We start from the raw sequence: 22,735 nt of genomic DNA, 5'->3' as shown, positions 1-22,735 counted from the left end.
TCCTGAGCCCCGGCGCTGTGTGAGGGCCCCTCTCAGGGCCCTGGCCTCGGCCCCGGCCCCGGCCCAGGCTGGCGGTGTGGTCATACACACGCCCCCATCCCTTGGATGAAATGTGTGATATTCCACAAAACCGCAGCACATGTGGGAATCATGACTAAAAATAAGATAAAACCATCTAAAATGCTGGTTTTCCTGTTTCTTCTGCTACTTTTTGAAGGTCTCATTATTCTCCCCTCCCCCACCCCGCCTTTTGCATAGAGAAGGTAATTATAAACCAGCAAAAGTTATTTTATTAAATGTAAACCAGCAAAACTCATTTCTAGCAGAAAAGCCCAGTCCGGATGAGATGGTGGAAACGCCCCGCCCACGTCAGAGCTCGGGCCTGGGCTGTGCTCGCTGCCCGGGGGGGTGGGGTCTGGGAGTGGGCAGCCACCGACGCCCCTGTGTCCGCAGAGCTGGTCATGCTGCTGGAGTGGTGGTCCTGCACGGAGTGCACGCTGTTCACCGACCAGGCCACCATGGACTGCTTGGGGAAGGAACACGTGGTCATCATCCTCAATCATAACTTCGAGATCGACTTCCTCTGCGGGTGGACCATGTGTGAGCGGTTTGGTGTGCTGGGGGTAAGTGTTGTGGGGGTCCTGGGAGGGGTGGGGGTCAGCAACACGGGGGTCCCAGGGAGGTGCTGGCATGGCTCTCTCGGGCCTGGGTCCCCCCTCTCCAGTAGCCCCTGGCCCCTGAGCTAAGAGCTTGGACACATGGCTGTCCCAGGGCCTGGACAGCAGGCTGCCCTCAGCTGCCCCAGGGGTCTCCTGAGATTGGTGGTTCCTGCCCTCCTCTCATCAGCCTTACTTATTACCCCGGGAGTCCCCAGAGCCTCCTGGGGGAGCTGGGTGCCCCGGTGCATGTAGACACCCTGAGCCAGGCCGAGGGGTCCCCCTGCCCTCCTCAGGGAGGCCTGGCCTTGCAGCCGGTCCAGGCGGCTGCGTCCTTCCCCGGCCAGGCCTGCGCCTTGGCTTCCTCATCTGTAAGGAAGACGTGTAGGTACCTACACTCTCGGGTCACGCTGGCCCCAGCGGCACCACACTCAGTGTCAGGGTGCCCCTGTGGACAGTGAAGTCACTGCAGCAGCCTGGGGGACACCTGGCCTGAAACACATGACCTGCTGCCCTCCCCCTGCAGAGCTCCAAAGTGCTGGCCAAGAGGGAGCTGCTGTGTGTGCCCCTCATCGGCTGGACGTGGTACTTCCTGGAGATCGTGTTCTGCAAGAGGAAGTGGGAGGAGGACCGGGACACTGTCATCGAAGGGCTGAGGCGCTTGGCCGACTACCCTGAGTACATGTGGGTGAGTCCCTGCACACGCCAGCCCTGGCACAGGAGGCCGCACTGGCTGACTTCCACTCACACGTGAGTGTGACCTGAGTCACGAGTGAGAAGGCCAGGCCAGCAGGACGCTGTGGGCACTGAGCCGAGTCACAGCAGGGCCTGGGGGTCACCGGCTCCTAGAGCTGGGAGTGGGGGAGGCACCTCCCTGCACAGAGGTCCTGCTCAGCAGAGTGGGTTCCCTGGAGAGGTGAGTGGGTGCCCAGCCCGTGCCCAGGCCGAGGGGCTGCCTCCACAGGGAGGGCTTCCTTAGAGGTGGTTCCAGAGTGAGCCCGTGACCTGCTGGTCTGGGCACGTTCCTCCTTCAGCTGTAGAAGAGTCACGGGGCACGGGGCACCACCTGTACCAGCAGCCAGGGTCTGGGGCTCGGGCGGGTTCTCAGGCCCCTCAGATGAGTCTGACGGATGCCCGCTGGGATCAGCAGTGTCAGTCCCTTCACACCTCCCATTTCTCCTGCTCCTCTTCTCTGGCCTCCCCCCCTCCCACAGTCCTGTGCGAGCTGGCTCCTCCCCCAGCACTTCCAGCGTGCATGTTGTGCTCCAACCAGAAGGCCGTGGCCAGGGACCCTCACATGTCCTCCCTTCTGGAAAGTTCTCTGTTGCGTCTGCAATGCTGTTAGCTGTTCAGTGAGGGAATGCGTGTGGCTGGCGTGCAGATTGTAGCTCTCGGAGGGAAAAACATTTACAAGCATGCCACGTGCTTGTCACTAGAGGGGCGTTGTCAGGTGCGCCGGGCGTGGGAGCCGCTCGAGCCTGTGCCCCTGTGTTCACGTCCTAGTTCCTCCTGTACTGTGAGGGCACGCGCTTCACGGAGAAGAAGCACCGCGTCAGCATGGAGGTGGCCGCCTCCAAGGGGTTGCCTCCCCTCAAGTACCACCTGCTGCCTCGTACCAAGGGCTTCACCACTGCAGTCCAGTGCCTGCGAGGGACAGGTAAGAGCCCGCGCCCCCGAGAGCTGGGGCCACCGGTCCTCTGGGCTCCGCGTGAAAGCGGTCAAAAGCCACGTGAGTGAGGTACATGGAGAATACAGGGCAGCACAGGGAGAACCTACGTGGAATTAACATACTGTAAGATTCTCGTATCATCTTCGAAGTGATAAAATGCTAGTTAATAGAAAATAATAAAAAGCATATCACTGAAAACCTTATAAAGGAAAAAATATGTGTTTAACTAACCCAAAAGGAGGTAAAAGAAAAGAAAGGGTCAGAGAACAACGAGGACAGGAGGAGGCAGCGGAGAGGGGTGTGAACGCACGCATGTCAGTGCGCAGTGGGTGCCGGGCGGCTAAATACCCAGCTAAAGACGGGAGTCGGCAAAGAAACACACCCGACGTGAAGCTTGCGGGCTCTGTGGGGCGAGGGGTGAGGCAGCAGCCTAGCTCACTCCTGCACCCGGCCCCCTCAGTCGCAGCCGTCTATGATGTCACTCTGAATTTCCGGGGAAACAAGAACCCGTCTTTGCTGGGAATCCTCTACGGGAAGAAGTACGAGGCGGATATGTGTCTGAGGTGAGCTCAGTGCCCAGCGGGCACCCCATCCCGCCCGGTGCCCCCTCCCTCTGCTGTTCCAGCCCCAACATGTGACCCCTGCACCTCCTGAGCTGCTCCCACGTGGAGGTGGCCGAAGTCCCGCCACCGAGGGTGGGCAGATACGGGACAGTATGGGAACCGTTGGCTGTCACAGGAAGCGAGTGAGTGGCTGTGGGGTGAAGGCAGAGTGTTCTGGTTGGTCCAGGAGGAGGGACCCCTCCCGCTGGAGGAGCACAGGAGCTTTCTAGAAGAGGATGAGCTAAGACTCGCCTAGGGACTGGGATCTCCATAGGCAAGACAAGGTCAGCTGTCCCGGCTCGAGGGGGACTCGGTGGTCCCCTTTGCATGGTGCATGACAAGTTAGGTCTGAGGTTCAGAGACAGCCCCCAAGAGAAGGGAAGGTCAGGGCCTCGGCTGGCCTGGGTCCCACTCGCCTCCCCACTCCAGGTGACCCTGAGGCCAAGGCCACAGCTGCGCCTCGCGGGCCGAAAGCCCAAGCGTTCAGTTGTGCTGCTGGAGAGAGACGGGAGCTGGTCCAGGCACAGCTCCTGGCGGCCCTGGGGACCTCGAGAGCCCGAGAAAGGAAACTCAGACGCCACGATTCCTGTTCATTGTGCCGTGAGCATGTGCTGAGTGCTCTCTGTACGCAAACACGAGGTAGAGGAACCGGAGGACCAGTGTCTGACCCAGTGCAGCGGGGAGGGGAGGTGGGGTCCCTGGCGCTCACTGCAGAGCTGGCCGGAAGCCCTGCCCCAGGGACCCCACGAGGTGGAGACTCTTCCCCAGGCCCCCTCCAGGCCAGCTGTGCCCTAAAGGCTCCTCTGGCGGCACAGGAAAGGGACGATGCGAAAGGAGACCCTTGTTTTGACCCAGCGTGTGTTTCATGTTTCCCGGGGAAGTTGTCCGGCCAGAATGTGAGGGGCCATCTGCCAGCCTCCCTCCCACCTCCTTGTAAGCCCACATCCTGCGGGGTCACTAGTTCCCTGGGGCCCGCGGGGGGCTGCCTTCCCCCCCGGGAGTGGACCCCAGACCTGCGTAGAGGCCGGCAGCACGGGCTCTCCCACGGAACCTGCCAGCGTGACGCTGCATTGCTGTGACTCTGGTTGGCACTGGCGATGTCCGCCCAGAATTTAAGAGATCTGTGTCTGAAGGGGAGTCCGAAGGAGGGTCTGTTTTCGGCTGCATCCCAGTGGTTCCCGGGCCAGTGAGGAGACACAGGGATGAGGCATCCAGGTGGCCACCGTGGAGCCCGAGGCTTTGTTCTGAGCCGTGGGCACATGGAGGGCACAGCTCAAGGTCAGTGACCAGGAGAGACACCCGAGAGGTGGCTGCAGGTCCCACTGCCACACTCTCCGCTTCTCTGGCTCGTGAAGAAAAGAGAATCCACCCCAAACTATCTTTTTAACGCAAAACAGCCCGGGTAGCCCTGGCCTGTGTGGCTCAGCGGTTAGAGCGTTGGCCCATGGCCCATAGGGTCACAAGTTGGATTCCAGTCAAGGGTGTGCACCTGGACTGCAGGTTTGATCCCTGGCCCAGGTTGGGGTGCGTGTGGGAGGCAACCAATCGATGTGTCTCTCTCACATAGAAGTTTCTCCCCGCCCCCCCACTCTCTCTAAAATTCAATGGAAAAAGCATCCTGGGGTGAATTAAAAACAAGCAAAAACAATAACAACAAGAAACAGCCTGGGCACCACTCTGTTAATGAAATGGTGTGTGACTTTGATTCCAGCTCAAGACAGAATCCCGGGCAGGGCTTCCAGGGCTGCCTCCTGTCTGGGTCATCCTGGCCGAACCTGCCAGTCTCCCGTGTCATTCAGACATGCCCCAGGAGGCAGGCCCTCCCCTGGTTGTGTGTAAGTCACAGAACCATCTCTGTGTTAGCGCCCTTGTCTGCCATCCCACCCCCAGCGACTCGGTGACCACCCTGGTCCGTGTGACTGGCGAGGGCTCCGACAGACCCTCCCCGTTGCAGCCTGGAGAGCTGGAGACAGTATCGGTTTCTAAAAAACACCGCCCAGTTCTGGCCACACTCTAGGACATTTCCAGGAATAATTTTATGAACCAAGTCATCAGCTGGATTCTTTTCCTTTTGAAGTTTGCTGTAGACTAGCCCAAAGTAGGTACAGAGTCTCATGTGCCATCCTGGGGTGGGGGAGCCCAGAGTCCCCACCCTTAGATCTCTAGAACCCCTGGCAGGGGGCTGAAACCGCCAGGGGCTGGGTGACCGCTCTGGGCCCTGCACGGTCCTGAGAGCCGGAGTGGGAAACCAGGTCATCCTGTCTCCGGCTGTGGCTCAAGAGAACACGGGACGTGGTCCAGGACAATGGCAGCAGTGGTGGGTTTTGTGTCAGGCCCTCACTGGTCTGGTCATCCTCACAGGACTTGGAGGCAGGTCCTGCTCTTGTCCTGAGTAGGAAGGGGTGGGTCGCGGTCGAAGAGTCTCAGGTACCTGGGGTCACAGCTGGCAGGTGGCAAAGTCGGGGAGACCCCTGGGTCCAGCTCGAAGTGGATGCCCGTGGCTACCCCCAGGCTGCACCGGGCCCCCATGTGGACACCAATCCTAGCTGTTCATGTTCCTCTTCATTGCATAAAACATGGGGCTTTATTCTACCTAATCCTATGTTAATAGATACAGTCTCAGGACTTCTGAAAGCCTCGGCTCACTGTTTCTGTCCCTTACTGTTTGGGTTCTTAGTATAAACAGTATCCTAGTGATTCTAAAAAACACACTCATCCAACAAGCTGCGGCTCAGGCCTGGGAGGTGTTTGCCGTATTCTCCACCCCTGCTGGTGGAGCGCTCGGGGCCCAGCGGCCTGGATGGTGGCCCCTGCTGGCCAGCGTCCTTGCAGTGGCTTGAGGCAGGCCCCGGAGGCAGATGCTTCTATTTGTATTTATTTTTATTTCATTTAAAATTCTTATTTTATATGTTTCACGGTGCATCTCACAGACACACGCAGAGCCTGTACGTGGCATGTGTACTGTGTATAGAAAATCGGGGAGAACAGTCAAGTGCGTTGGAAACTTTCAGGGTGTCATTTCTCTGTAGACAAACCCTTCTGGACTTTGTTTCTTACTGAAATGGTACCGGTGGCAAACCCTCCAGGCACCGGTTCTCAAGGCACAGCCTGGGCCTGCTGGAGGTCTCCGAGCCCCTGCGGGCCACAGGCGGACTGGCTCGGTTCCTTGCAGCTCTTCTGCCTTCACGTCCTTTGAGCGTGCAGCGGTGCCCCCGGTCTGGCAGTGTTCGTACCTGTAAAGACTCAGTTTCCGTTTTGAATGTGGCAAAGATCCGTAGGCGTAACCCACATAAAGCAAAGCTCTCGATGTTTAGAGCAAGCCGTTTGAGATATCTTAACACGTGGATATTTATGTCCGGCCAGGGACACTTCGCCTGGCTCTTCTCGCACTGTGGGCCCCTCCGAGGTGGCAGCCAGGCCCCTGTGAGGACCTTTGTCTGCCCTGCGCTCGCTGGGTAGTGATTTTAGCTCACGTGTGCTGGTGATCTCGAGGTACGGTAGTTGCCATGGAACGTGGTTCTTGTCCTGCTAATCTTACGAGGTAGGCACCTCCATTCCCGGGGCTGCTAATCCAGCTGGAGATTAGGTTTATAAATAAATCAGTGTCTTAACTGAAGTCAGCTGTTTGGTCATTGAGATTAAAGTTTCAAATCTCTATTGCTTTTCATATTTGAAGCAAGTAGATTTCATTGGTGAAATACACAACCTTCTTTGCCTAATGAAAGACTGTGAGTCACGATTGTTTCCAAAGAGTGAGCTGTTGAGAAAGACGGAAACTCCTGCACCCTTCACAGAGGAGCAGGGGCGCGATCTGCTCATTGCCCCGCTCAGGGGGACCCCTTGTGAAATGCTGCCACCACCTCGTGCATGTAGACAGCCTCAGCCCCCCAGGCCACCTGCCGCCCAGCAGAGCCCCAGGCCACCCCTGGGGGAATGCCCGGGGAGCGTTACTTTGATGCTTGTGTGTTTTGGGAAATGGAGAGAGATTGACCAGCCAAAGGCGCCGGCCAGCGGTGAATGCCGAGGCTCGGGCTTTCCCCATTGTCAGTGTGCTGTCCTCTAGGTGTTCACTTCGCTCTCACTCTTCTTCATTCGACAGGAGATTCCCTCTGGAGGTGATCCCGCAGGACGAAAAGGAAGCGGCTCAGTGGCTTCATAAGCTGTACCAGGAGAAGGTAAAGGCACGCAGCTCTGCCCCCGCGGTCTCGGGAAGAGGTTTCCCAGGGGCCGCTGGTGGGGCAGGCGGCTGGCATGGTGACTCCCTATGGTATCAGGAGTCTATGCAGGTCTCAAATACATCTTTCCAGTCCTTTTTCTTAACCTTTGAGAAATTAACAAACTAGAGCGAAGTATAAGGATAACAGTGCTTATGTAACCATGGCGAATAACACTTAATCACATTTGTTTCATGTAAAAGAAATTACACACAGCCCTGGCCGGTTTGGCTCAGCGATTGGAGCATCGGCCTGCGGTACAGAGAGACCTGGGTTCGGTTCCCGCTAAGGGCACGTACCTCGGTTGCAGTTTGTCCCCGGCCCTGGTTGGACGTGCGGGTGGCAGCCACTCGATGTGTCCCTTTCACATCGATGTTTCTTTCTCTCTCTCTCTCCCTCCCGCTCTGTCTGAACAAAGAATGGAAAAATGTCCTTGAGTGAGGACAAAAAAAAAAAAAGAAAGAAAAGAAATTACACACATATATCAGATGTATATATGTGCATATATACGGTTTACAAGAAAAAACACAATATAAGTAGTGTGTAAAGATTCTTATGCTCACACTCAGCACCACCTCCATTCCCCCATGGCACGTCTCACCCCTGCCTCTTAGTGCTGGTTTATTTTATACGTACAAACATACAGGATACTCGATTTCTGTTTTCAGCATTGAGGGAGGCTTAGATAAACAGAAGATCCTTTCAGTATATACCAAATATCCTTTTATTATTATTGTTGTTGTTTTGTTAATTTTCACTGGAGGATATTTTCCCATTGCTTTTTAGAGTGGAGGGGAAGGACTTTTTAGAGAGAGTGGAAGGGAGGGAGGGAGAAAAAGAGAGAGAGAAACATCAGTGAAAGAGAGAGACACATTGATTGGTTGCCTCCCAAATGACCCTGACTAGAGCCTGGGATCGAACCTGCAGCCCAGGTATGTGTCCTTGATCGGAATCGAACCCATGACCCTTTGATCCGCAGGCTGATGCTCTAACTGCTGAGCCAAACCAGCCATGGCACAAATATATATATGTATATATATATATTTTTTAATCCTCACTCGAGGATATTTTTCCATTCATTTTCAGACAGAGTGGGAGGAAGGGAGGGAGAGAGAGAGAGAGAAGGAAACATCAGTGTGATAGAGACACATCAATTGGTTGCCTCCCACACGACCCCTACCAGGGCCAGGGATCGAACCACAACTGAGGCACATGCCCTTGACCGGAATCGAACCCACAACTCTTTGGTCCATAGGCTGATGCTCTAACTGCTGAGCCAAACTGGCCAGGGCACAACAAATATCCTTTTAAATGCATTGAAAAGCTTGCAAGAAAATAAGGGAAATCTCTAGGGATGAAAAAAGGAGGTGGAACTGAAAACCCGTGGTGATCCTGTGAGCTGACCCTGCTGGTCTCCGGAACCTGAAGTCTTGAGTTTTAGTGCCGACGTGGAAGTGGAAGGCAGGGTCTGACCTTATTTGAGGCAGAAGTTAGACGTGGAAACCCTGGGTGAAGCTGGGCCTTCGGAGAGTTTTACCCTCAGAGGTGAAATGAACACATGTGCCTGCACAGAGAAGTCACCGTGAAGCTTTCCTCTGGTCCCAGAGGGTCCCCGGGTCAGGCACAGTCACAGGCCTGACCCCAAACAGGTTCGGGGTTTGAATTTACCCTGACAGCATAGTTCAAGAACAAAGTATCAACATAAAAAGTGGTTCCAGGCAGATCTCTCTGGAGAAGCATGTGCAGAATTGGCAGAACATGACTCCAAACCTAAGCTGCCCAAGATTTCCTTAGGCAGAACTCTGCTGGAGAGGAGCTTAGGCCAGAGTCCATCATGGGCAAGACACACAAACAGAAAAATTAAACCCTCCCAAAACCTCAGTGAATGGAACTGTCAGAGACTAAAATCGGTAATTTTGAAATGATTAAGCAGAAAAGAAGGAACTGGGAAGAGGAAGACCTAGGGGAAAAAATGAGTTAGAGTTGAGAAAAACCAAGTAGAATTTATAGGCATGAGAAATAGTCATTGACAGTAAAATCTGAACAGATTAAATATCAGATGAGACACAGCTGAAGAGAAAATTAGAAAACTGGAAGACTTAGAAGAAATTACTCAAAATGCAACCCAGAGAAAGTAAAACTATGAGAATAGACTGAGCGGTCCGGTCAGTAACCATTAGAAGGTCCAGAGAGAGAAAGTGGAAGGGATGGTGAACAGCAGTTGTCACAGCTGATAACCATAAAACTCCTAGAATTGATGAACATGGATTTCATCAGCTTCAGGAAATACAAGGCTGAGATAAGATAAATAAAAGAAATTTACCCCTGCTTGGCAATGAAATTGCAAAACACCAAAGACAGAGATCTTAGAATCACCGAGAGAGAAAAGACATACTGCCCACGAAGGAATGGTCATGAGGTTAACAGTAGACATATCTCTTGACTGTGCATCAGAATCGCTTCTAAAGTCTTACACATTTTATCCCATAATAACCATACACACACATACACATACATGTGCACACATGTACACACAAAACAGAGTAAACCCAGAGAGTAGAACAAAGAATAAAAATAGCATAAATTATTATTTTTTAAAATATTTTTTCTTTATTTATTTTAGAGAGAGGGGAGAGATGGAGAGAGAGATAGAAACATTGATAAGAGAGAACATCGATTGGCTGCCTCTTGCATGTCCCCCACTGGGGATCGGGCCCACAACCTGGGCATGTGCCCTGACTGGGAATTGAACCAGCTACCTCTTGGTACATGGGTTGACACTCAACCATTGAGCCACGCTGGCCGGGCAGCATAAATAATTTTAACAGAAAGCACAGCTACAAAAAAGTTAATCATCTGCACCAAAAGCTTTTCCTGTAAAACTTTTATAACATAGAAAGCCTTGAGCCAGACCGACCAGTTAAGAGAGCGTGATGACATTAATAGGAATTTAAAAAGGTTACCCAACCAAAGAGGGAGTGAAAATAATATGAGAACAGTATGACTAGCTTTATGCTCACACATTTAAAAACTTAGATAGAACATATAATTTCAAAGAACATAATACTCTCTCTAGAACAGTGGTTCTCAACCTGTGGGTTGCCCAAGACCATCTGGAAACACATTTCCGATGGTCTTAGGAACCCAGACACCACTCCTATCTGTCTCCAGGCGGGCCCGCCCACATGCAGACACGCCCAGACACAACATGAGGAACTGTATTAAAGGGTAGCGGCATCAGGAAGGTTGAGAACCACTGCTCCAGAAGGAAAAGAAAACCTAAACGAAACAAACAGAATGTGCACATCAGGCACGTGGGCAGCTACACCAGGTGGCAAAGTGGAATGCATCTCCGAACTTTCCTGAGGTTTGAAACATTTGGAACTCTGAAAACAACGTGACAGTTGTGAGCAACAGTATTTGTTCAGGAGGAAATGAGAAATGACCTAAAAGTATATTATTAGGAAATAGATACATTGTATTTATATATTCATTTGCTGTTATTCAGTTAAAATAAATGAACTACATAGTAACAACATAACTGAACCTGGAGAAAATAGTGTGAGAAAAGCAGATCACAGTAGGTGTGTGGTGTGATGCTACTCACAGAAAATTGCGAAGCTGGCAAGCACACTGTGTATTATTGTTACAGACACACACTTGTGGGATGCGAGTGAAACTGTGCGTGGGAATGGAAATCCCAGGTCAGGAGCATCGTGACTTCTGCAGGTGAAGGGACACTGGCCTCCTCTCTCAGAAAGTTTACTTCCCAAAATAATCTGAGGCAAGCAAATGCAGCAAATGATGCAAATCAATCTGATTTATTGGGGGCACTTTTATATTATTTATTATGTTTTTCTATAGTACTGAAATATATAACATTTTCAGTTTTTATGTGTGTCACTTATATTTTAATTTATGCAAAGGACACCATACTGTGGTGTCTTCTATTTTTAAATTTTTTTCAGTCACCATTGTTTTTTATATCTGTTGACAGTGACATAAATGGATTGAACTCACCCCTTTTATTTTTTTATTTGTTTTTAAAATGTCTTATATTGATTTTTTTTGGGGGGGGAGAGAGAAACATCGATATGAGAGAGAAACACCCATCAGCTGCCCCTTGTACACCCCCCACTGGGGATTGAGCCTGCAACTCGGGCATGGGCCCTGACTGGGAATTGAACCGGCACCTCTCAGTCCATGGGACGACGCTCTATCCACTGAGCCACACCGGCCAGGCGAATTCACCCCTTTTAGATACTACATTATGCTCTCCCATCTGCTGATGCCTGTTCCTCTCTGTGAACATCAGCTTGTTCCCATGTTGCTGTTATGGGGGGGGGGGGGCACGCACGTGAAGCAGACCAGAGTAGAAACATGTACAAATGCTCCCTATGCCCTGGGTGAGCTCTGTGTCCTAAAATGTGCTGCATACGTGGATTGGACACTGGGTCACAGTGTAAAACACAGTTTCTAATTCAGACGGTGGTGAGCTGCCGCCCGGCGGAGACGTGGGAAAGCCCTGCCTACGGGTCTTGCAGTGTTGTCTCGGGTCCTGGTTCACCCTGACAACCACCCACTATAAACACTCTGAGAGGCTTGTGCATTGTGGGCAGGAGGGCGGCAGGTCCTGGCTGCTTAGGGTCAGGGTGTCAGAGTGGAGATGGCCACATGAGCTTGAAAATGGCAGAAACATGCTGGGGACTGTGAAGGGCAGGGCCTTCCAGTGAGGTGTACATGCAGGCATGAAGGTCATGGATGCCTCTGACCACTCCAGCCTCGAACGGTGGGGAGACTGTCGCCTCTCCACGGGTTGGACGAGGCTGTGTTTATTAAGCCCCCTGCACATTTTTATATAACACGAAACACAACTATGGAAAATTGAATGCAGAAAATAAAATGGAAAAAAATAACAGCAGATGACATTGTGCTCCCCTGGGTGATGAAGGTCATGTGGGGCTGCATCCTTCTAAGACCGGGGTCCTGTCCAGATCCTCCGCCAGGCGTAGTTGTGTTTAAATAGACTCATCTGTACTTCAAATATCATGGGTGCACCCCCTTGTTAACACGTTCTCTGGGGTGGCTGCGGAGAAGACTGTCCTGTCGGGTGTCCCCTTCCCTAGCCGGCCCGTGCTTGGTGTGCACAGCACGTCACCTGCTACTGCTGACGATGCCCGGTGAGTGTCACCTCCCGTATCTTCATGGCTCCTTTCTCCCCTGTCATTAGCCTGCAGGAAGTGGAGGAAGGAGAGGTGAAGAAACTTTCTGTGGGTGACAGAGCTGGCAGGGTGATGGCAGGACTTGTGCCCAGGCCGCTGCCACCCTTGCCCTTGAGACAGCAGGAGATGATGAGGGTCCTGGTTCACACTGCCAGCCATGGGGTGACAGTGCTCGTCCTGTGCCACGCCCAGACTCATCATTTTCCTAGGAAATGTGTCAGGTGACAGGGTTTGTGTTTTTACAAGCTTTGACACAAGCAGCCAAGGTTCTCGGCGAAGGCCACGCCCACTTCAGCTCCCACCTGCAGACACGGTCCGTCCACTCTGGTACTTCCCGGGTCGAGCCGCGTTTCGCGGCCAACACATGTAACGACTCCGCTTTTCCGTGGGTTCTCGCAGGACGCCTTGCAGGAGATGTACAACCAGAAGGGCGTGTTTCCAGGGGAGCCGTTCAGACCTGCCCGACGGCCGTGGACGCTCCTGAATTTCCTCTTCTGGGCCACAGTTCTCCTGTCTCCTCTGTTCAGCTTCGCCCTGGGCGTCTTTGCAAGTGGATCTCCCCTGCTGATCCTGATGTTCCTGGGCTTTGTCGGGGCAGGTGAGGAATGTGAATGATCACACAGGTTGAGATCGGGCGGGGCCTGCATGTGCCAGCTGCCAGCCCGGGCGCCTGGCCTGGAGACGGCCCAGCGCCCTGGGAGGTGTCCAGGAGCCGGGGTCCAAGCAAAGCCTCGCGGGCCTCAGATCGCAGGCGCTGGCCACTCTGCTGCAGAAGCCACCTGCTCAGTGGGGACAGGCTGACTGGGCGTGCGCGGGCAGAGGGAGGCCCGGGAGAGGGGCCGCCTGCCACCCCCACGGGCCCTGCAGTCAGTTTTCCCGGTTGAACCATCTAACCTCACCTCTCTCCTGTTTTAAAGCTTCCTTTGGAGTCCGCCGACTAATAGGAGTAACTGAAATAGAAAAAGGCTCCAGCTACGGAAACCAAGAATTTAAGAAAAAGGAATAATTAATGGCTGTGATTGAACACACACGTAACCTGACGGTGGTGTCCGATTAACTCAATTAAAAACAACCACACACACAGAGGAAAAAAAGACACTTAGAAACTATTTTTCTTATTAACTGGTGACTAATATTAACCAATAAACTTGAGCCAAGAGTAAAGGAATCGGAAGGCCTGCAGATGCGCGGGATGGAGTGGGCTGCAGCGCACCGCACCGCGGGCCCCCTGGGAGCGCCGGCTCCGGCGCGTCCGCTCTGGGGAGGTGGCGCCTGGGGCCCGATTCCCCCAGCGTCATCTCTCAAGGACTCTGCTGGCCAGGGAGAGCCTCTGATGCTTTCTCTTCTTAAACTTAGGTCCCATTTTTGTTTTGACCGGTGTTTCGGGAGCCCGCCCTGGCCCCTTGCCTCTTCCCCTCGCCGCCAGCAGCAAACTCTTCCCCAGTCCTCTTGGGTACGGGTGTCAGGTGTCATGTCACAGGGTCTCTGGCCCCCAAGGCAGCTAGCACCTTCGCTTCCAGGCATTAGGGGTGGGGACCTGTGGGGGGTAGGGGTGCTGTGGAGAGAGTTCTCTGGGTGATAAGCACACACTAGGTGTCAGATGGATTGGGCACCCCGCCCTGGGCTGGCTTCAGGCAAATGCTGTGCTTGTTTGCTACCTAACCCTGGGTGTAAATTCCTGAGGATGTGAGATGTAGCCTTCTGCCCGCACCCAGAGCTCCTCTGCCCCTTTCTCCCTGTGGCCATCAGACTGCAGTCCTTCTGCTGGGTGCTGGGCAGGAGGCCACACTGAGCCGGTGGCCTGTGCCCCAGCGACTAGGAGCTGGGGGCTCAGAGGCACTGAGGACGCTGGAGGGAGACCGCTGGCCCACTGCCCCAGGACCCATGAATGCTGCTCAGAAAGCAATGTCTCCACCCCTACCCCTCTGTCTCCCAAAGGTGGTCACAGACTGTTAACACAGGGCTTGTTGGCTTCTGGAGATTTTATTTTCACAGTTGATCTATTGATGTCTCTCAGCTCCCTGATGAAAATGAGAGGTGGTGAGCCTGCCCCCCTTCCTGGGCCACCCTCCCTGCTCAGAGCAGGCACAAGTGTCCCTGAAGAGGGCCTGCCTCTGACCAGGTGGGTGGCCTCTTGGCCTGATGGTGCCCACACCCACAGGTGCCCAGCAGAGTGTCTCCCGAGGGTCTCAACAGCCTGTGCTTGGCTGTGTCCTCTCAGCACCCTTTCAGGCCTGGCCCTGGAGAGGTGTGTATTCCGCAGGTGGAGGTGTGCTTAACGCAGCCTTGGCTGGGCTGGACGCTGCTGGGGCAGATGGAGGAGCGGGAAACAGGGCCCCTCCCACCTCCTCGTGGGGCTTCGCTCAGTCACCCCACTGCAAACCCCCTGGACTTCCTGAAACTTCCAAATTGTTTTTTTAAAGTCACATTCCCCTCATTTTTTTTAGCAAAGGAAAGAAAAATACTGGGCATTATCTCTGATACACTGTAACGAGCCTTCTGAATAGAGGTAGGTTGAATGTCTAGAAAAACAAATAGAGGAAAGAGGCATAAAAAAATTAGCCACTAAATTGGAAAAGTAATAATGTGTTGGCCCTAAGTATGTCGGGAAGATGTATCGGGATGGCGTAAATTCTTTATAAACAACAGCACTGTCCTGAATTAGGTTTGGAGACGGCGTCAGGGCAGATGCCGAGCAGTGCGCAGGCCGAGACCCGGTGCTGCTATCTGCGGGGCTGAATGCGGGCAGGCCCTGGGGGGCCGAAGGGTTAGAACAGGACAGCTTAACCTGCTTTCGTTTTAGAACGAAGGGTGCTTGCCTCCGTGCTAAAGCACATCCCCCGCCCCAGGGTGAGCGGCTACCTTAGAGCTGACCCGTCTTCCCACAGCTTGCTGCTCCTCTGTCTTCCTGGGTTCCTCTGTGCCCTTTGTAAGTCACTAATTCCGAAGACATCTCAAAAGAAACAGGTGGCAGAGCCATCTCCTGGAAAAGGCACAGTTAGATCCTTTACCACTTGGCTAATAGTCCTGGTTTGCCAGATAAGTCCCGCCCCCCTGAAATGAACACGTGGTGTGTGAATTCTACATGGAGTCGGTTCACGAGCGGTGCAGACTCCTCCGTGAATGGAGACGGAGACCAGGGTGTAGGTTTCAAACCTCAGTGATTCCTTCTGATTCAATACGGATCAGCTCATCCACTGAACACCAAGCCCTTTGGGAGCAATAAAAACTACACCATGAATGTTCAGGCCTTTTTTTTTTTTTGAGAGGGTTGATCTTGCTTTTCATTTACTTCAGAAGGAAAAGGGGAGGGGGACGCCTTTAATTCTTGCATTTAATAAATTGCACTTTTCTCTATGCTTTGCCTTTGCACCCACTACTGAGCTCCGCTGCTGATGCTGTCCCATCAGATTCAGGCTGAGGGTTGGCACAGGCCTTGCTGGTTGCAGTTGCCTTGTGCGCTCCAGGCCCGAAGGGGGCCCTGCACACTGGGCCCTGGGTCAGTCAAGGCCTGGGAGGGGATTGCTGACCCTCCCTCCTGGAGTAGACTCTGCTGCTTGCCCTGTGCCTCTGGAGCCAGCCCCCTGCTCCTGCTGGGGGGTCACTGGCTCGGTGTTACTCAGCTCAGGCCAAGGCCCCACTCTCAGGTGCAGGTTCCAAGTCCTTTGTCGTCTTCCACCTACGCATCCTGACCCTGCCCAGTGCATGGAGTTTGGCTGGTGGACCTTCCCCAGGTGTCCAGCTGGAAGGCCAGAGTTCCTCGGGCCCTCTCCGGGGAGATCCAGGGGCTTCGAAGGTGACTGATGTTTCCATGGTGACTTCGTAGCAGCTACCAGCGCTTGGGGACTTCCTGGCTCCCCTCTCCGGGGTCTTTGTGACTCACTGAGCTCACTGGGGAAGGGCTTGGCTGCTCAGAGGGAGAGCAGGTCGTAGGTGTGTGACTGCTCGGTGTGCACCCTCTTTCTACGGACTGGAGCCTGGTGGGGTGTGAAGTAGCTGCGCACTGACGAGAGTTCTAACCCGAGGAAGGAGTGGCACCGGCCGCCCTGTTTGAGGCGCTCTGTGGTCGCTGTCCTCAAGAAGCACAGGGTCTGTCTGAAGCGATGAGCTCTGAATATAGAAACCACGAAATCACAAAGCAACAGTGCACATGGCACTTTCTTATAAAAAAACAAAACAGTGCAGGTGTGGTCACTGATCAGTACTGAACCTACCTTATCCGTCCCTGTCACCACCCCGTGCACCGAGGCAGGAGAGCCCTCCTTACACTAACTCAGTTACTGAGCACGTGTTGGTCTGAAGAGAAGCAGTGGGTGTGGTCACGTGCGACTCAAGAGCTGTCTGTAGGCCGTCCCCACCCATGTGACTGCTGACTGTCAGGTTTGGGGAGGAGAAGGAGTAATTCTCTGCATGTTGCTTTGTCTCTGCCCGAGACACCTATAGGATAAGCCAAATAGAATCTTTTCAGCCCCGCTGACTGTCAGCTGAATTGTTCGACCCTGAGCGTGACCTCACGCTGCGAACTCCTCACAGCAACGCATGCTTCCCCCAGCACGCGACACTCGGCACAACCCTCGGCGTCCAATGGTGTGATGTAGCTTCCGACTCTCCTGCCGTGTAACCAGGCTCAGCTCTGAAACAGCGGGCCTGCCTCGCCCGCCCGCCTTCTCTCTGGAGACAGCACGTCCCTGGCCCACGTGCCTTCCCTTTGTCTAGTGAATTAGCTCCTGAAGCAAAGGCCAGCCCCTCCGAAGGCCCAGGCTTGGTGCCATGCCACCCCCCCCCCCCCCATTCCGGCTACACCACTCACTTGGACTGGACCAGGCTTTATCCCAAACCCTGCTTGGGGCTGCCAGGGTGCATGCGGACATCGGGGTTTCACATTCTTGCATATCAGGGCCAGGACGCAAAAACACAGGGACAGTTTGGGGATAGAAGGAGTCCCATTGTGTTCTGTTTGATTGAGGGGGTGGACCCATGCGAATGAAGTTTTAGCACAAGCATTTGCCACTCCATGATTCAGTGACAGTGGTGGCCTTCTCACAGACCACTCGGGAAATGAAAGGACAGGATCACTTTCACAGAGCCTGGGAAATGACCAGAGAAGCTGACGCCAGGCAGCCCCAGCGGCAGCCCTGCGTTCTTTTCAAAGACAATCGGGTTGTTCTAAAATTTTAAGCTTTGTAATGGCAAGTTCGCCTCGAGTTTTCTTTTCTCGTATAAACTTTCGTTTCTTGACTTTTTGTTGCCTAAGCACTTGGACAGAAGTCAAAGCTGTGAATGAGATACTGAAATGCACTAAATTGTATTAAATTAAACTGGAGTTACTTGATAACAATGAAGAAATGCATCTGATCTGCTTGTATTTATTGTCTCGGAACTGTACGTTGTGACAATCGAATGTTACTTGCCTAAATGCCAGGGAATCCAACTGGCTTCTAATCATAAAGACCACCAGCAAGTGATGTACCATAAACTAACTGTTAGACATGAAGACCGTCCGCAAGTACTGTCGCTGGAAATGAAAACCTCTCTGGAAAACCACACAAACCATCGACTCAAGTGTGTGTGATAGACATTGAGGTCTTTTTCTATTGTTGACAATCTGCCATAGCTGACCACTGGCCAGTTTCAAAGGGTGATCAATTGTATACAGGGTGCACATATTAACGTTATATGGACGTTCCTTTTGTACACTTCATTTTTACAAGTTTGCTACTCACAACCTTTGTGTAGTTGAGGACAGAGGTATTTTTGGTCTATAGGAGCTGGGGAGTGGGGGCGGGGGGAGCTAACTTAGACTTTAAAAGCCTGTGTCCCCCCCCAAACGGACTGTGTTTGCCATGCTCTGCGGAGATCACTCTGTGCGTGGGCGTGTGAGCCTGCCTGAGTGGCGGTATTTTCCAGAGAAAATGCTGCAGGCATCTCACTTGTTTACTGAAGTTGCAACTGTGAAAGAGAGGGATGAACTATCCACAGCGTAAGAGAAAGTGACTGTCGGCCTCCTTCTGTTCCTTTGTCTCTAGTCTGCATAGATTTTCCCCCAGGGAAGTGCAGGACCTCGGCTCACTGGCCTGTGGGGTTGTCACCTGCCCCAGCTGCTCCCCGTCCTGCTCTGCGCAGTGCACTTGGCACGCCTCTCTTTCCCTGCTGGCTGCCTCCGGAGGAGAACGGGGAAGGAGCACCATCATCTGGCCAAGGCCAGAGGGGAAATTAGTTGGTGCATCAAGTCTACGACATGACTCTGCCTATATATGGGTCTTAAAAGCCATCAAGGACGAAAGGGTTTCCAAAGTAGGCATGTATACATCAAAAGCTATTTTTTGTAAAAATGTATTCTATGGAGAAAACCAAGGACCCCTTTTTCTTCTTTATAAAGAACTACTCTTGTTAGAACCAAGAGCTATTCCAGGGTCACATTTGTCTGTCTGAGAAAAATAAATGAAGCTGAAAGAGCTGTGGTGTCACTCGTGCTCCGGGAACCGCGTGCTGACGTGTCTGTGCTCTGCGTGGGGTGGCAGTGGCGGCAGGGGACGCTGAGCCGGGCCCACGACCACGCGGCTCGGCCCCCCGAGAACCGGAGGAGCCTGGCGCAGACGGGCCATCGCATCCAGCTGCAGTTTAATTTTTAAATGACCCTGAATTCGGAGCATCCAGGTGCCAGCACAGGCACGCAGTGCACATGCACCCGTGTGCTCACATGCTCATGAACACGCGTAGGAGTGGGGTGGTGGTGACGTGACGTCAGAGGTGAAACCAAAGGCCCTGGTGCACTTGGTGTTTAGGTGTCGGGGGGTTGGGTCTGTGCTGCTCACTGTGCACTTGGTCCTGTTGGAACAGTGTCCAAGGGCAGAAACAGGTGGCTGTGGAGATCACCCTCCAGCCCTGAGTGTCGCAGACATCTGGGACACCCAGGTAATGGACCAAGCCCACCTGCCTCTGCTGGCCCAGATCCCACCTCTGCTTTGACTCCACTGGGTGGACTCGATATATAGGAATCGCCCCCGCCACCTGACAAGAAGTGTGTACGAGCACGTATACACACACATGCCCGTGAATATACATATCTGCATACACACATGTACCAACACACATGCACACACACACGTACATACCCGTGCACACAAACCCATGTAGGCACACATGCACACACACATACACATACCTACATATATACACACATATACCAACACATGCACACAAATGCATATAGGTATATATACTTATGAACACCCCCAAAGAGTAGGGGCAAAGCTTGGGGGTCATTTAAGAACAACCCTATTAGGAAATGGGATGAAATCACAAGCCTATGCTCTTGAATCATTTTTATTTTCATGTTTCCTCCTGGTGCAATGCTTAATAACACCGGCATGTCCAAGTGACCCACCGGGCAGCGGGATTTGTGGAAAGAAGCTCCTGTCAAAGAAGGTGCTCCCCAAAGACTAAAGAAATCAGATTGTCTTGTGACGCCTCAGAGGAGTTAGTGATGCCACTTGATCTGGGCTCCAGCTCCGCCCGGGAGCAGGGAGGATGTTACACCCATAGGAACATCGTCCCAGGTGGCACATTTTGTGGAACGTGAGCAGAAAGTATGGAATGTATGGGACATGTGACATATGGGGGCATGCCAGGAGCCAGCCTGGAGAGCAGACTCCCTGAGTTCGAGCGGTGGGAATGAAGACAACGACGCGGATGTGGGATCAGGAGGACTGTCCTCGGCAGGATCAGCCCGATATGCTTCATTACATGCCTTTTATACCTCACAGCAAAAGTTTAATGATAAAAAAAATAGCATCTTCTTGATATGATGCCCAGGGCTACAACAATGCTGTATAGAATTAGTTTGCCTTGATGACAACAGGAGTTCCCAGGCCCACCCAGAAACACCCAGTCTGTGATCTCAGGTATTTCAAGGTACACTGGGTCACACTTAGCCCCGAGCTGCACAAACACAATGCAAGCCTAATTCCTTGAGATTGTGGGGGAGGTCGAGTCTCTGACTCAAGACCTCCAGGCTCCGTGGACTCTGTCTGACACGTAGCTGGTTCCCAACAGGGGCATTGGGGGTGGTGTTTTCAGTACCCTCCCCCAGGGAGAATCCTGCATATAGTTGGAGGGGTTCCCCAGCTGTGTGGAGCGGAGCCGACCCCTGAGATCACACTACCCTCTGGAAGGATGTCTTGCAGAACAAGGTGTGCAAGCCTGTGGCTAGAGACAATTGCTCCATCCAGGAGAAGCAAGACCCAGTGCTGTCCCAGGTCTGTCCCCATCTTCTCTGCAGGCCTCACAAGTCAGAGGAGGGGGTTCTGGGGACCCCAGGGCACTCTGAACCAGGAGGTGTGTGCAGGAGCCTGGGGGAGTCCTTGGAGACCTTAAACAGGAGTTGCGATGGGGTGAGGGGACAGCCGGCTCTAGCCAGGTGTGTCCAGCCTGTTTGTAAAACCACCGTATAATTTAAGCCCCCCGCCAGGGGCAGCTTGAGGGTGGGGCTCTCCTTCTGTCTGCCCCCAGCCATGGAGGGACAGGAGCTCAGACTCTACGCCAGGGGTCAGACTTCAAAGGAGGCCGGGTGCTGCCCATCTGGCAGCCGCAGAGCCGGGAGGCACCTTTGTGCTGGTTGTTTACAAAGGTGCCGCCCACCTGCCCAGGGGCTCATCCAGCCTCTCCCAGGGCCTCGACCACTGCTCAGGACCAGAAAGCTCTGGAGCAGAGACCCCAGGCTGTTTACACCGTCTCACTTCCTGGTCAAGTATCTGCCCACGGCTCGAATTAAGTGGTCTGTTCCCCGCCCAGGACTTGGTAAGAAACCTGACCCACAGGGCCAGCCCAAGGCCATCAGATGGACCCTCCACACTTATACAAAACGGAGGTGGCTGCTGCTTGCAGTGACCCTGCACCCAGACGTGACACAGGAACTGTGTGTCAGGATGTGACCTACGATGCTGGAAGACAGCCGAGCAGGGGTGAATTGGGGTCCATTCCTACTGCTCGAACCCTCTTCTGCTGCCTCCAGCCATGAAATAGTGTGTGTGTGGGGCTTCCATGCCCCCCTGAGCAGTGACAGGCGTGGTGTGGGAGATGTGCCCCCTTCTCGGGTCACATGTGAACTGGGGTTTGGCGGGTGCCCTGCCTTCGGGTGTGTGAGGTCCTGTAGTCCAGGGTGGGTCTCCGCAGCCCGCCCTGGCCCATCTCTCCAGGGCGCGGAGCTCCTGAAACCCTGGACAGTCCTAAGTGTAAGAGCTCCAGGGGCCTCTTCTGTTCCAATAAGATGACTGTGGGCGGGCTCCTGGGTGGCTCCTGGGTGGGGGTTGGTCACCAGGAAGACTAAGACTGATCCCCGATTAAAACCTTGGCTCTTTCAGCCCCGCCCCCATTCAGGCAGGGGCAAGGCGCTGGAGTGGAGGCAATGACCCACCATGCCTGTGGGAGGAAGCCCCCAGAGAATCCCAGTGGCAGGGGCTCAGGGAGCTTCCAGGTGGGTGGACATGTCCAGGGACCAGGTGGGTGAGGCTCCTGGACTGAGGCCTGCCGTCAGTTCCCACCACAAGCGAGCCGGCCTGGCTCCCCAGCTGTCTGTCCCCTTTGATCTGGCCCCGGCCTGTCCTGCCAGGACCCCTTGGGCTGGCTGGGCCTTGGAGGGAGGCTTCGAGTTCCCACCAGAACTTGGCCAGGACAGCCACCCAGCCCATTCAGAGCTCTGGTCCTCACACATTGCTCCCACATTCCCTGAAAGGACACAGGGAGAAACTGGGCTTTCTATTAATAACCATTAAGTGATCTTAATGCTCAAAATGAAGTATTTATTACGTGTGTTTTGAGCCAGCCAAGTTCCAAGGCAGCATATTAAACATTGGACGTTGAAGTAATAAATGAATCATTGATTTTCAGTGACCAGGCCGTGGATACATCTGTTTCAGGCTGTCAGGCAACCGTCAGTGCCCCTCTTGGTGGGGGCGGGGCAGTGTGCACGAGCAGGTGCCCACAGCTGTCTCTGACTGAGCAAGGGTTCGGGTGTGGGTGGCTTATTTGCTGGTGGGCCCAGAGAGGGGGTGACGGAGTGGGGAGGTGAGGAGGGCAGGACAAGGAGCCACAGCGATGCTTGTCATTGCTGCTTACCTCTGGGCTCAACCCGCCAGGTCCTCTCAGAAGCCATGTGCGATGCACTCCGAGCAAAGGGAGGTTGGCACAGTTGTACACCTACTCAGTGCAGGACCCGGTGGTGCCAGTTCCCCAGCACTTTCTGCTCAGCCTGCTCTGGACCCTTGGAGAAGGGCCTGGCCTGAGGCACGAAAGCGGAGTCCCTGAAGGTCCCGGAGCTGGGCCTTCCCAGTGCCCACTGCAGTTAAACCAGAGGAAACAGGCCATGTGGCCT

General features: G+C 53.7%; 1 protein-coding gene across 11 annotated transcripts in view; it reads left to right on the top strand.

Annotated features, from left to right (window-relative positions):
• Positions 1-18,805, top strand: part of AGPAT3 (1-acylglycerol-3-phosphate O-acyltransferase 3) — a 99,515-nt gene extending 80,710 nt beyond the window's left edge. For 10 of the 11 annotated variants that reach the window (XM_036242334.1, XM_036242335.1, XM_036242333.1 and 7 more), the window contains 7 exons: positions 454-623; positions 1,183-1,344; positions 2,160-2,313; positions 2,786-2,888; positions 7,027-7,102; positions 12,763-12,961; positions 13,281-13,541. In XM_036242334.1, coding sequence (XP_036098227.1) covers positions 454-623; positions 1,183-1,344; positions 2,160-2,313; positions 2,786-2,888; positions 7,027-7,102; positions 12,763-12,961; positions 13,281-13,369 — 953 coding nt within the window. In that variant the 3' untranslated portion in view covers positions 13,370-13,541. Of the gene's footprint in view, positions 1-453; positions 624-1,182; positions 1,345-2,159; positions 2,314-2,785; positions 2,889-7,026; positions 7,103-12,762; positions 12,962-13,280; positions 13,542-14,810 lie in introns of those variants that run through there. The other variant, XM_036242343.1, reaches the window with a different exon arrangement.
• Positions 18,806-22,735: the final 3,930 nt, after the last annotated feature.

Source organism: Molossus molossus, unplaced genomic scaffold (assembly GCF_014108415.1).
Source record: "Molossus molossus isolate mMolMol1 unplaced genomic scaffold, mMolMol1.p scaffold_m16_p_5, whole genome shotgun sequence".
NCBI classification, from domain to species: Eukaryota; Metazoa; Chordata; class Mammalia; order Chiroptera; family Molossidae; genus Molossus; species Molossus molossus.
Note: the sequence above shows the minus strand (reverse complement) of the source record. Positions and strands in the feature narration are given on the sequence as shown.